The 13,869-nt window shown below is 37.8% G+C and overlaps 1 protein-coding gene across 6 annotated transcripts in view; it reads right to left on the minus strand.

Annotated features, from left to right (window-relative positions):
• The window catches only part of NELL2 (neural EGFL like 2), a 399,311-nt gene that overhangs the window by 327,330 nt on the left and 58,112 nt on the right, over positions 1–13,869 (minus strand). The window contains exons 1-3 of one of the 6 annotated variants that reach the window (XM_032347956.1): positions 5,551–5,839; positions 4,751–4,836; positions 4,181–4,309 (exon numbers count right to left, since the gene is read on the minus strand). In XM_032347956.1, coding sequence (XP_032203847.1) covers positions 4,181–4,309; positions 4,751–4,805 — 184 coding nt within the window. In that variant the 5' untranslated portion in view covers positions 4,806–4,836; positions 5,551–5,839. The other 5 variants (XM_032347954.1, XM_032347955.1, XM_032347953.1 and 2 more) reach the window with 5 other exon arrangements.

Here is a 13,869-nt window from a genome sequence, read left to right on the forward strand (position 1 = left end):
GACACTTTTTCCTTTTAAAATCTTTTTTGTTTTTAAAGATTTTATTTATTTGAGAGAGAGAAAGAGACTGTGAGTGGGGCGGGGAAGTGGGGAAGTCAGAAGGAGAGGGAGAGAGAGAGAGACTTTCAAGCAGACTCCCCAATGAGTACAGATCCTATTGCAAGACGATCTCACGACCAATAAGATCATGACTTGAGCTGAAATCATCAGTCGATGCTTAACGAACTGAGCCACCAAGGGACCCCTTCCTTTAAAATCTTTAAATCTGGGGGCTCAGTCAGTCAAGCATCTGCCTTTGGCTCAGGTCATCATCCCAGAGTCCTGGATCGAACCCCACACTGGGCTCCCTGCTCAGCGGGGAGTCTGCTTCTCCCCTCCCTCTGCCCCTCACCCTGTTCCTTCTCTCTCTCTCTCTCTCTCTCTCTCACTCTCTTCCCCTCACACTCTCAAATAAATAAAATCTGTAAAAAGGTAAAGTAAGGGGCGCCTGGGTGGCTCAGTTGGTTAAGCAACTGCCTTTGGCTTGGGTCACAGTCCCGGAGTCCCAGGATCGAGTCCCGCATCGGGCTCCCAGCTCCATGGGGAGTCTGCTTCTCCCTCTTACCTTCCCGCCTCTCATGCTCTCTCTCTCACTGTCTTTCTCTCAAATAAATAAATAAAAATATTTAAAAAAAAAAAAAGGTAAAATAAAATCGTTAAACCTTAAAGTTCCTTAAAAATAACTACCAAACTTATTTTCAAATTACCAACTCAGGAAAAAAATTATGCTTCAATTTTTATCTACTTCTCTTGTGAGGATTAATGGTATTATAAAATCTGTGAACACCTTAGAAGAAATTTTATTAAACCAACGGATGAAACTATCAACTTTGGGAACACAGCCAGACAAATTTAAAACCAAAGACCTAAAAATCATGCTAACATTGCTAGAAAGTCCTAGAACTGTGCTGCTTATGTGTTCATTCTAGGTCTCTCATGTACAGAGGAAAGAACATTATTATGAACACTGTCTTTACAAATACCTCCTAGACTTTAAACAAGGTAGGTAGAATTCTATTTATAACTGTACAATCCTTAGAACCCTTTACGAGATTTCATAGGTCTTTTTCATTGTCAGCATTCAATCCTCTATTTTTTTTAAATGTAAATGTATTTTTGTGGCTATGAGTCAGACTACAGCTAGAAATACTTGGAAGATTTTGATGTAGATTCCAAACTGTTGCCTGGATACTTTTTCCTTTTGAAAATGATTATAATTGGCACAGATAAAAAGCCACATTTATTAAAGGATGATCTAATTTAGCATTTTCTTACTTCAATTTCCAATGCAGCTACAAATCAAATTTCAACAACAACAAAACAATTTTAGTGATACTATGGTTACTATTAGGATAAAAACCAGGTATGACTTTGAAATATATTTCCATTTGCTTTCATTATACATACATAATAAAATATAACTATTAAGTAATAGATTCATATTGTACAATAATTTACAAAAATTACTTATAGTTTCAAAAAGTACTGAATTATAAACATCTTAAATACCACTAGAGGATAATGAAGTAACCAAAAGGAGAAGAAATATTAAATGAGCAAAAATCACTGGGAAATCATATGCTGAGACTTCTTTACTTTAAAGAAACCAAAGAAGATGGTTATACCACTGCAGAAGAAATTTAATGGTTCAAAACCTCTTTCATCTATACAGAACATATCTGATAGCACAAAGTAACTTATCTGATAGGTGTATATGAAATCCGAGAGCATCTCACAGGTTTTGTAGTTTGTTACTATCCCACTATGACATTTTACACACTATACAAAAATATCTGCAGCATTCTCAATTCACTATAAATCAAATCCATAAAGTGTTCATAGTCTGAAAGCTTTTGTCTCTCTAAAACCCATGGAATCTCAGAGAAGTAGTAGGAGTCAGAACTGACTTCTTAACAACCTTTTCTAAAAGCAGAGAAAAGACATTTCCAAGGTAATGCAAAACTAACGGGCAGAGCCAAAGATCCACCTGTTGTCAATTCCATAATCTAAATCTTAGAATAAGAGAAGTTATTAAAGCACAATCAATAGAACAGTAATATATGCCTACTGAGAACACAGCAGGTAGCAAAGACTTCCTGAGTTACTGGCTACATGAAATAAGGCTCATAATTTGGCAATAAATGAAATTTTACATCTTCAAATCTCGAAAACTGTATTTATTAGGCATTTACTCTGTCAAAGCGTAGGGCTTGGTACCAGAAAGGGAATAAAAACAATTCATCTGTGTGCACTGATATGTAGTACAATGGACAATTTATTTGCGGCACAATGCCTACCTTGAAGAACTGACAATTTAAATAAAGATGAATACTTAACATTCCTTTAAAAAACTTAACCAGGAAAAGATATTAGTGCCTTAGACTATTTCCTAGAATTGTCTAATTGTCTAGCATGAGACCATAAAATGCACAGTCCTGAGGGTTTGTAGCTATGAGAGCTCAGATAATCTTTAGAGGAAACTAAGAGAACACTAGTATAATTTAAAGGATCTTTGGAAATTTTAAGGGCACTTCAACACCATTTGTTTATCAGGAGCTTTAGCTTCTGTAAAGCTTTCCAGTTTCTCAAATTAGCAAACCTGAGATAACTTTGCTTCCAGTTCACAGGGATTGAAAATCAGAGATTTGAAAAAGAAGAAAGAAAGAAAATAACAGAGGCTTAACCCTACTGACACTTCCACTCCCCTTTGTGAAGTTGGCTGACACTCGGGTATTATTTCCTTTATTAAATTTTCCAAATTAAATTTGTTTCTAAAGGATTCAATATCTAAGCTGCACTCCCACCCCTCCCCCAAAAAGACCTCTAAGTAAATAAAATATCATCACAAATATTTGTCACAATAAAAACATTTAGTAGGCTCATAATTAAAAGAGAAAATTACATTTTAATTTTGATAAGAGTAAACTTGTTTTAAATAAATGCAACACAAGTCAATTTCCTCCTTTTCCCATTGTAAAGCACTAGTGTTACTGTCCATGGTGACACATACTGGTTATGTCAGGCAACAACACCACTACAGAGACATTCAAGTTTTATTTTATGCCTGTTTCTTGGTGGCAGATTTGCTGAAGTGGTTTTATTTTGCATATCCAACTCTTTAGCAATTATGAGTTGCACTTCTCTTGAAGCCAGGGTACCAAAATCACAAAAGAAAAATCTGGGTAGCTAGGGAGAAGATGCTTCAGTCAGTCTATCAGATATTTTAAAACAAACTTCATTTCTCTTTTGCCTTCATCTATACTTCACTGCATGTGAAAAGAATCTTTCTGTATGTATTTAGCCACCTTTTAGAAACTCTTATTACATTGTTCCACAAACCAAACAATATTCAAAAGCTTCTGTCAATCAAAGGTTTTAAGCATTGGAATTTGCTTCTGACTACATACTCAAATATAAATGAAAATGCAGACCTTATGCATCGCCAACACCCACAGACTCCAAAAACAAAAAGTTCTATAATATTAAGCATTCAATTAATAGTGATTCAAGATATACCTCTGAATTAAAATTTATTTGTAAAATTTCAAAAGAATACTGAAGAGAATATTAGTCTCTTTCTCTTGACATTGATAGAGTAGAATCATGATCTCTCAAAGAGGAATTGTTTCAAATATGGTGTATTTGTGATATACAGTAGATAAAACTATTGAGAGAGATTCATTTTTCCAGAAAGCTACTCCACATAAAGAAATTCCTCCCAACCAGGCACCACTGTACTTGAAACTTTCAGAGAGCCACGTCTTAACTAAGATTAAGCTATCCTATTTTCTACCTTAATCAATTTCACCCAAACGAGGCGTTTGTGCTATAATTCATTGTTCCCCAGACTCTAAAATCAACCATCTGCCATCGGAGTTTCTGTACAGTAATTAAGGAACTATCCATTAGAACTGGCAAGAGTACAAAGGAGGAGAGGGCGGGAGGGGAAAAAACCCAAACCACTTAAAAAGGAGATGGAAGGTGTGTGTGTGTATGTGTGTCACATTAACCCCTCCACATCTCAGCTCCAGATACTGCCATCCATGAGGCAATACAGAAGTTAGGAGGAGCTGTTGAGGCCAACTCCCTCTGGGATTATCCGAACTGAAACTGCATTGGGGACTCGGCACGCGCTCCATACCTTGAAAGAGAAAGGCTTTCGTCCCATTATGCAGTCCGGGGACCTGGCGCACTCCAGTCGTGGACTCCCCAAGTTCTAACTCAGTTAAGACGTCAATCTGTAGGGAGGGGTCCACACCAAGCCCCCAGACTGGTGGGAGGGTGGGGAAGAAAGAAAAAGCTCCATCAAAATACAAGCCTCTTCCTCCAGGGCATCAAAGACCGGCGTCTTGGAGACAGTATTGGGAACTGACTAGGGAGTCGACTCCCTCCTCCACCGCGCAGAGCCTTACCTGAAATCAGCAGCCAAGCTTTAAATAGCGGAGCACCCAGTCCCATTTCCCTGACCTACTTTAAACCCCTCTCGGTGCAAAGTTCCCCCTCGGCTCTCAGACCCTGGACTAGGGGTGTGACCGGCCCTGGTGTCTCCAAGGCAAGCACAGAAAAATCCAAATCCAAACCCACCCTCTACTCCAAGCTTCCCACTCTAGACCTACTTCGGGTGGAGGAAAAAGCAAGGCGTCCCCAACCAGCTCCTGCTGCCCCGAGGCGAGGGCCATCCGTTCCCCGGCCCCGGCTCTGGGCCACTCACCTGCTCCGAGACCGAAGATCAAACAGAATGTTCTCAGTAAGACCCGAGACTCCATGGTGTGGATCTGCTCAGTCCATCGTCTCCCTCTTTAAAAATAAAAATAAAAATCGAAGAGGTTCTTGGAATCAAGCGGGAAAATAGCGTTAGTGCCTCCTGCCGCTGCCTCGCATTTACTGATTAGTAGGATTAATACGATTTGGCTGCCTAAGAAAAAAATGGGAGGACCCCCCAGGCACGTGAAGAACTTAGACCCTCCAATGCGCACATCATTCCCACACGCAGAGCCGAGGCGGCAGCGCGGGCAGAGCCGGGGATGCCCCGAGGGAGGGGTCGGGCTCGCTCGGGGTCTGCTCCGCGGGGGAATTAGCTCTGGAGCTGAATAAAAGCAGCCGAAGGCACGCACACCCAGAGGAAGGGAGGCGGCCCCAAGAAAGCCGGGGGTGGGGCGGCCCCGCACCCGCACCCGCACGTCTTCCCCTGCCGCGCGAACCTGTTGTAAAGGCAGAGACAATGGAGAGAGCGCCGGAGACGCACGGTGGAGAGACGGCTCCCCCGGAGCGGGAGGGGCAGGCCCGGGGAGGCGGGGAGAGGAGGGACAGGGAGGGACCGCCGAGGGCGAGGCCCGGCACTCCGCGTCCCTCTCCAGCCCCGGTTACGAGCCCCGTCCAGCTAGACCCGGGGCTGCTGCAGCCCCGCCCTCCTACCTCCCTCACTCGCTGACCCGGGCAACGCCAACCTCCTTTCAGGATCCAAAGATCTAAATTCAAGGTGCTAAGTTGATGGGCGGTCTTTGCTCTCACCCCCTGATTTCGGGCGCGTGTCCTGAAAGACAGTCGGAGAGAAAGGACCACCCAGTCGCAGAAGGCGAGGCTAGGAGACGCGCTCGCCCGCCCTTTAGGCAAAGGAGGGAAGCCGGCGTAGAATCGTGCGCTGGGCTCCGAAGCAGCCCCGGGGACTGGAAAGGGAACTCCTTCGCCGGGGCATGCGGAGGAGGGCCGCCCAGAGCAAGCCAGACTCTCAAGGTGGGGCTGGACGAAGTAAAGAGAGACCGGCAGAGGCGGGCGGCGAGCCCGGGAAGCCCCGGCAGCCCTAGGGGAGAGGTTCCCTGCCCGGGGCGGGGCGCTGGAGAGCTTCCCTAGCGCGGAGCGCGCAGGGGAGAACTTATACTGGAACTGCTGGACAGCTCCGGGACCTCGCGCGCCCCCTGCCACACAACACGGAGAACCAGGCTCTGGTTCTCCAGGACACGCACACAGCAAGAGACAAGGGCACCAGACCCAACGTGCCTGCCACACCAAAAAGAAGAGATAGATGATCGGTAGGTAGATAAATGGGTGGATGGATGGATGGATGGATGGATGGAAGGAAGGAAGGAAGGAAGGAAGGAAGGAAGGAAAAGAGAAAGGAGAGAAATAAGCAGAAGACAGAGCTTGGTCAAGATAGACGAACTACCCTGTTGTTGATCACACTCAAGCAGGTTCTACCCACCCTTCTCACCATTCTCACTCTGGGACCAAAACAGTGAGGACATCTAAGATCTAATTCTCAACAGGCAAAAATACACTTAAAGTCCATTGTACATAATATTTTTCAACACAGCCCTAAAATTTTGAGGTAAATTTTGAATAATGACATTCAATGCCCATACTGAAAAGTAAGGGTTTCCAAAGGTGATTAAAATGTTAATTGCTCCAAAGATCAATTGAGCATCTTAACTTTCCATCCAAACAAGTAGATTCTGAATTCTTTAACAGGATCCTACACAGCTAGTTGCCAAAATGGAGTCTGAGTCTCCAGCAGAGAAATATGTACTATATTATACTATAATGGGGTGAGGGGGACATTTTTAGCTCTACCGTTGCATTTTTTAAGCAAAAAACTCAGAATCAGGAAACTTTTTCAGTTTAATTTTTAATTATAGCTATCAAAATTTCCACTTAATTCTACTTGGGATTTTGCAAACTTTAAGAAAGAAATATTCCAGTACTTCATGAAATGTTGTATGAAATTTCCTAAATTTGCAAAACATAAAATTAATCTAGTTGAACTAAATTAATTTGAAGGAAATTATTCATCAGGAAATTAAAGGTCTTTCTATAGCTGTACATCCAAAATATTGGATTGTAATAAGTTACATGAAATAAAAGTTACATGAAATATAAAAGTTACATGAAATAAATTTTAAATAATCTCATTATTTAAAATTCTACTGGAAGATAAAATAAGAAGGGAAAGTAAATATACATGTACATACATATTTACATGTAGAAGTTCTCCTAACCTACAGATACTCAACCAAATCACAGAATCACTACTCTTCAATCTCTTTGATGCTCACCTATTACATGCTGAAGTCTGGTGGTTAGTAAGCTTGTCTCTAGTTCCCTCCCACACACAACACATGCACTTATGTTCCTTCCAGAAGAGTGGTATTTTGTCCCCCCAAATTATTGCAGTTTAACCTGCTACTGTAATTATGTGACCTAACTAAAGTTATGGAAACCATTAAAATATGACTACAGAAAGAGAGAGAGAGAAAGCTATTTCTATAAAACTAAAGTATAAAGCTTTGGAAAATTGTAAGAAATCTAAGTTATATTAGCTAGGGCCTGGTTATCAACCTGGGCAAGGTTCTCAACTTTAGAGCTTGGACATTTTTGAGGTTGGATACTTCTTTGTTAAGAATTTCCTGTGCTTTGTAGAATAATTAATAGCATCCTGGTTTCTATAACTAAAAGCCAGTATTTTTAATATTCAATTTTATCTATATGTCTTGTAATTATATCTTTTTGTGTAGGTTCTTAAATTGATGCTCTAGGGAATAAAATATACATACTTAACTTCTCACCATCTATTCTAAAGTCTATATGTTACCATTTCTACATTGGGATATAGAAACTTTACCAACGTTTTGGTCCATTTATCCTCATCCATTTATGTTGTGGTTGTCATTTATATTAAATCTGCATACACTGAAACTTCCTTCATAAAATGTTAAAATGGTTGCTTATAGTCATCGTGGTAGAAATCATGATGCCCTTTCCCATCCTCCAAAAATGCATGTCCTATTACTAGAACTTGTGAATGTTACCTTACACGGCAAAGGGACTTGAAGAAGGGATTAAGATTTCCATTCAGGTGACTTTAAAATAGGGAGATTACCCTGGATTGTTTGGATGTGGCCAATATAATCACAGGTCCTTATATATGCAAGAGGACAGCAGAAGAGAAGTTTAGAGTAGCATAAAATGAGAAGAATTTGTTTTGCTGTTGCTGCCTCTGATGATGGGAATATATAGAAGGGCTATGAGCCAAGGTATGTGGGTGGGCAGCCTTGAGAAGCTAGAAAGTACAAGAAAAAGGATTCTCCCCTACATCCTTTAGAAAGGAACAGAACACTGCCAATACCCTAATTTTAGCTCACTGGGATCCATTTTAGACTTGTGAACTACAGAACTATAAAATAATATATTTGTGCTGTTTTAATCCCCTAACTTTGTGATCAGCATTCACAGAAAACTAATGTAAATACTAACCACATAATGAAAAGTTCAGTCTGAATTCTACTGACCCTGAGAAGACTACCTTCTACCATATACATATCACAAAGCCAAATGAAATATTTAATATCATTTTTATTCATAAGAAGAAAGAAAATTCTCAGATGCTATGAGACAAAAGGTAGCTGGAGATTGGCAGAGAAAGGAGTAGCAAATGCAATGATTGGGAGAGGGTAGGACATAGGATTTCAGACTTAATAGTGGATCCAAGACAATGCGGTAGGATTTTAACATCCACACAAGAACTGGAAACAATGAATTATGGGCAAAGCCAGAAGAGGTTAAGATATTACTGGTCCCTCTGATAAAAATAGGAAGCTTTAAAGGATTATACTGTATGTAAAAAGAAACTTTAAAAATTTTGTACATTGGTCTAAGAAGTGACAAAATTGCCTTCCAGCTACACATGACCACAGATAGAAAATAAAGTCATCTATAATAAATGTCAATTCTTAAGCCTTGCCACTTGCAGATACACAGTCCAAAATTACACTCCCACTGGTGTAGGAATTCTACAGTCAGAAATTAGGATAAACCCCACAGAGTCGCCTGAAGAAGAAAATGTAAAACTTCTATTAAGGGACCCTCCACAACCTTAGCATATAAGAGGAAATTTTCTGATAAGCATAAGATCACAATATAACAATAAGAACAACACTGAAATAAAGTACCATGAGAAACAGCCAGGAGGTACACACACAGAAAAAGAGCTTTAGTGTCTCATGAACTCAGAATATTATAAAATTGTGATAGAAAGTACAAAATAAGTATCCATTTGATACTTGTTGAATTGAATAATTCAAATTCAATTGAATAATTCGAATTCAATTCAAATTGAATAATTCAATTTAAATTGAATTGAATGATTAATAATTTTTTGTAAAGAAATACAAAAAATGAAAGAACAGAATTGTATGAAAAGATCAAGAAGATTTCAAAGGAAATAAACTGGAACTTCTGGAAATAAAATATATTTAAAAGCCACTGGCTATAAAAAGCAACAGATAAAACAGAACTGAAAATTAGTGAACAACAAAAAAAAAACTTAGAACAAAAAATGAGATCTGAGAATGTTATTGAGAATGGGCAAGAATGATGAGAAGATGGAACACATGAAAGAAACATGAATATTAGAATTAGAAGATCCAACACACAACTACTTAGAGATATGGAATAAGAGCCTAGACAGAATGGAAGCAGACAAAGTTATAGGAAATACTTAAGAAACAAGTAAAAAACTTTCAAAAGTTGAAGGATATGAGACTAATTCTGGGTAAGATAGAATAAGCACACTTCACCCTCTTCTCTCCCTCTGAAAGCTATAGAATCTAGACAGAATGCATGGAGTATTTGAGGACTCTGATAATTAAAGAGGAGCAGGCAAATTGAGAAAGAGCAGAGTTTGAAGTACTACCATACTGGCAGCAAGTACTTCTAAGAATAAACCACCATCAGAGTCAGACTGCCTCTGAGTGGTACACAAGAGGATAAATCTGAATATCCCACAAAGTCTTTGAAACCACACCAAAAAAAAAAAAAGGCTAGTCAAAATTTGAATTTGCAGTCTAAACCCTACTGATTCACTTGTCTGCTTTAAAAAAAAAAAATGTACTTAACAAGATTCAGAGTCTCATAATTTTAAAATGTTCAGGATATAATCTGAAATTATTTAGCATATGAAAAAAACCAGGGAAACTGCAACTTACATGAGAAAAACACAATCAACAAATACTGAGGCCAAGATGATAGACATTGGAATAATTTTTAAAAGACATTAAAGAAGCTATTATAAAAATGTTCCCAAAAATAAGGGCAAATACTCTTGAGACAAATGAGAAGTGGCAGCAAATAAATATAAGTAAAGATTTTAGAACTGGAAAACATAATAACTGAATATTTAAAACTCATTAAAATGGGTTAGTACTAGAGATTACAGAGGAAAGAGTGAGTCTGATAGAGCAATTGAAATTATCTAATCTGAACAACAGAGGGAAAAAATTTTAATTAATATAATAGAAATCTGTGAGACAATACCAAAAGAAATTTACACCTTCAGAATCCCAAGAGAAAAGAGTTCAGTCCAAAAAAAATTTCCAGAAATAATGGCTTAACAGCATATCAACAATAGGTAAACTATGGAGAGAACTCAAATGCCCATCAACTGATGAACAGATAAAGAAGATGTGGCATGTCTATATTATGGAATGGAATATCACTCAGCCATCAAAAAGAAAGAAATCTTGCCATTTGCAATGATATGGATGGAACTAGAATGTATTATGCTAAGTGAAATAAGTCAATCAGAGAAAGGCAAATACTATATGATTTCACTCATATGTGGAATTTAAGAAAGAAAACAGATAACATATGGGAAGGGGGGAAAGAAAAAAAGGAGAGGGAAACAAGCCATAAAGGACTCTTAATGATAGAGAACACACTGAGAGTTGATGGAGGGAAATGAGTGGGGGATGAGCTAGATAGGTGAAGGATATTAAAAAAGGCACTTGTGATGAACACTAGGTATTGTACGTAAGTGATGAATCACTGAATTCTACTCCTGAAACCACTATTGCACTGTATGTTAACTAAAATTTAATTAAAATTCCAAAAAAAAGAAAAGAAAAGAAAAAATGCCTTAAGACTTCTTGAATGTGTCAAAAGACATGAACTTATGGTTTCAAGGAGCTCAGTAAATTCCAAAGAGGATAAATTCAAAGGAACCCATGACCAGCCATACCATAATCAAACTGCTGAAAACAATAAAAAAGAAAACTATCACAAAGAAAAAAATATTGAAAGCAAACAGAGAAAAAGGACACTTTATTCATAGGGAAGCAACAATTTGAATTAATTCAGATTTATCAGAAACCACAAAGGCCAGATGGAGGGGAACAGCATTTTTTTCAAAGATTTTATTTATTTATTTGACAGAGAGAGAGAGAGATCACAAGTAGGCAGAGCAGCAGGCAGAGAAAGGGGGGAAAGCAGGCTCCCCACTGAGCAGAGAGCCTGACTCGGGAATCGATCCCAGGACCATGAGATCATGACCTGAGCTGAAGGCAGAGGCTTAACCCAATAAGCCACCCAGGCGCTCCAGGAACAGCATTTTTAAAAGTACTCAAAGAATAAAGTCATTCTGGAATTCTGTATCTGATGAATATACCTTCAGAAATAAGTATAAAGGAAAAATATTCTCAGATAAAGAAAATTTAAAAGAACTGGTTATTAGCAGACCTACTTTGAAAGAATTGCTACAGGAAGTTCTCCAAACAAGAGAAATGATAACAGAAAGACAACTAACATATCAGGAATGAAGAAATGGCAACAAAAATGGTAAATATCTCAATAAACATAATAGACTGTTCTTCTTTTGAGTCATATAAAATATGTTTGATGCTTGTATTAGCTTTCTATTGTTGGTATAACAAATTATCACAAACTTAGAAGCTTAAAATAACACAAATATATGATCTTACAGTTCTGTAGGTCAAAAATCAGACACTGGTCTCATCGGGCTAAACTCAAAGTGTCAATAAGATTGTATTCCTTTCTGAAGGCTCTGGGAAAACCCTTTTTCAGCTTCTAGAGAGTGTCTGCATTCCCTGGCTCATTGCCCTCCTTCTATGTTCAAAGCCAGCAACAGCAGTCTAAGTCCTTCTGACAGTGCATCCTCTGTTTCTCTGACTACAGTTTGGAAAGGTCCTCAGCTTTTAAGCACTTACATGATGATACCAAGGTCATCTGGATAATCTAGGATAGTCTAGGACCTCAACAAAGGCCCTTAACCTTAATTACTTGTACAAAGTTCTTGTACAAGGTAAGGAATAGAGTCAGGTAAGGGAATAGAGTCACAAATTCTAGGGATTAGGGTGTAGATATCTTTGAAGAGCCGTTCTTCTGGTTATCATAGTGACCAAAAGAAATATTTTAAAATTGTCTAAAGGAGTTTAAAAGTATGTTTATTAATATATAAAATGATATATAAAACATATGTTGATATGTTTATCAACATAAAGAGATGAGGATAAATGAACCAATATGGTGATAAATTTTCTACATTCTAATTGAAGAGGTAGCATGTGAACTCGAAGGAGACAGTGAATAATTAAGTATGTATAGTTTATTCTCTAGAACACTAACTTAAAAAGCTATACAAAGATCCAGTTAAAGATACAAAAGATAGAATACTAAAAAATATTCAAATAACTTGAAAGAGGAAGGAAAGGATTAAGAGAGAAATAGAAGGAAAAACAGACAAAAGAAATAATAAAATGGTAGACCAAAATCCAAACATACCAATAATGGCATTAAATGTAAGTGGTCTAAACACAACAATGAAAAGACCAAAATTGTCAGAATGGACTTGAAAAATATAATCTAACCATATGCTATTAAATAATTTACTTCAATTATACTGTCGTAAATTTAAGGTAAAAGAACTAAGAAAAAGTATACTATGCAAACATCAATCGAAAGAAAGTTGGAATGGTTATATTAATATCAAAAAAAAAGAGTAAACTTGAGAGCAAAGGAAATTACTATGGAAAAAGAGGTACATTATACAATATTAAAAGGATCAATTGGCAAAGGAGACATAACAATCCTAAGTGTGTCTGCACATAATATCAAACTTTAAAATACATGAAGCATTTGCCTTAGAGAAATGGTGACAGAATTGGAGGAAGCAACTGACAAATCCACAATTACAGTTAGGAACTTCTTATACTCCTCTCTCGCAGCCAATGGAAATCTCTAGTCCCAGATAATTTCAAATCCAAATTCCACCAAACATTTAAAGAAGAAATAACATCAAGCATAAACAAATCTTCCAGAAAACAGAAGAGGAGGGAATGATTCCCACTTCTTTTTATAAGACTAGCATTACTAATACAAAAACTAGACAAAGACAATGAAAAACAGAAACAAACCAAAAAAAGAAAATTAGAACATAGACACAACATGTATCTTTTGAACATGGACACAAAATATATCTTTTGAACATACATGCAAAATCCTCAAAAAAATATTAGTAAATCAAATCCAACAATATATAAAAACAACAACAAACAATAACAAAGTAGGGTCCTTGCCAGAAATGTATAGTTGATTCAACATTTTAAAAATCAATCAATGTAATCTACCACTTTACAATCTAAAAAAGATAAATTACATGATCATTTTAACTGATACAAGAAAAGCATTAGATCAAATTCAACTATTGATAATAAAATAAATAACTCACTGTGAAGTAAAAATAGAAGGGAGTTTGTTCAGTTTAATAAAGGACATTTAAAAATATTCTGCCTTAACAACAAAACACCACTGGAGTTTCCAATCAATGAAATGAGCCAAGAAAAAGTAAAAACCATCCAGGTTGGAAACGAAGAGATAATTTTTTTGGAGACTTTATTTATTTATTTGACAGAGTAGGGTTGAGAGAGAGAATACAAACAGGGAAAGTCGAAGAAGAAGAAGCAGGCTCCCATTGAGCAGGGAGCCCGATGCAGGGCTCCATCCCAGAACCCCAGAATCATGACCAGAGCCAAAGGCAGATGCTTA

Source organism: Mustela erminea, chromosome 6 (assembly GCF_009829155.1).
Source record: "Mustela erminea isolate mMusErm1 chromosome 6, mMusErm1.Pri, whole genome shotgun sequence".
NCBI classification, from domain to species: domain Eukaryota; kingdom Metazoa; phylum Chordata; class Mammalia; order Carnivora; family Mustelidae; genus Mustela; species Mustela erminea.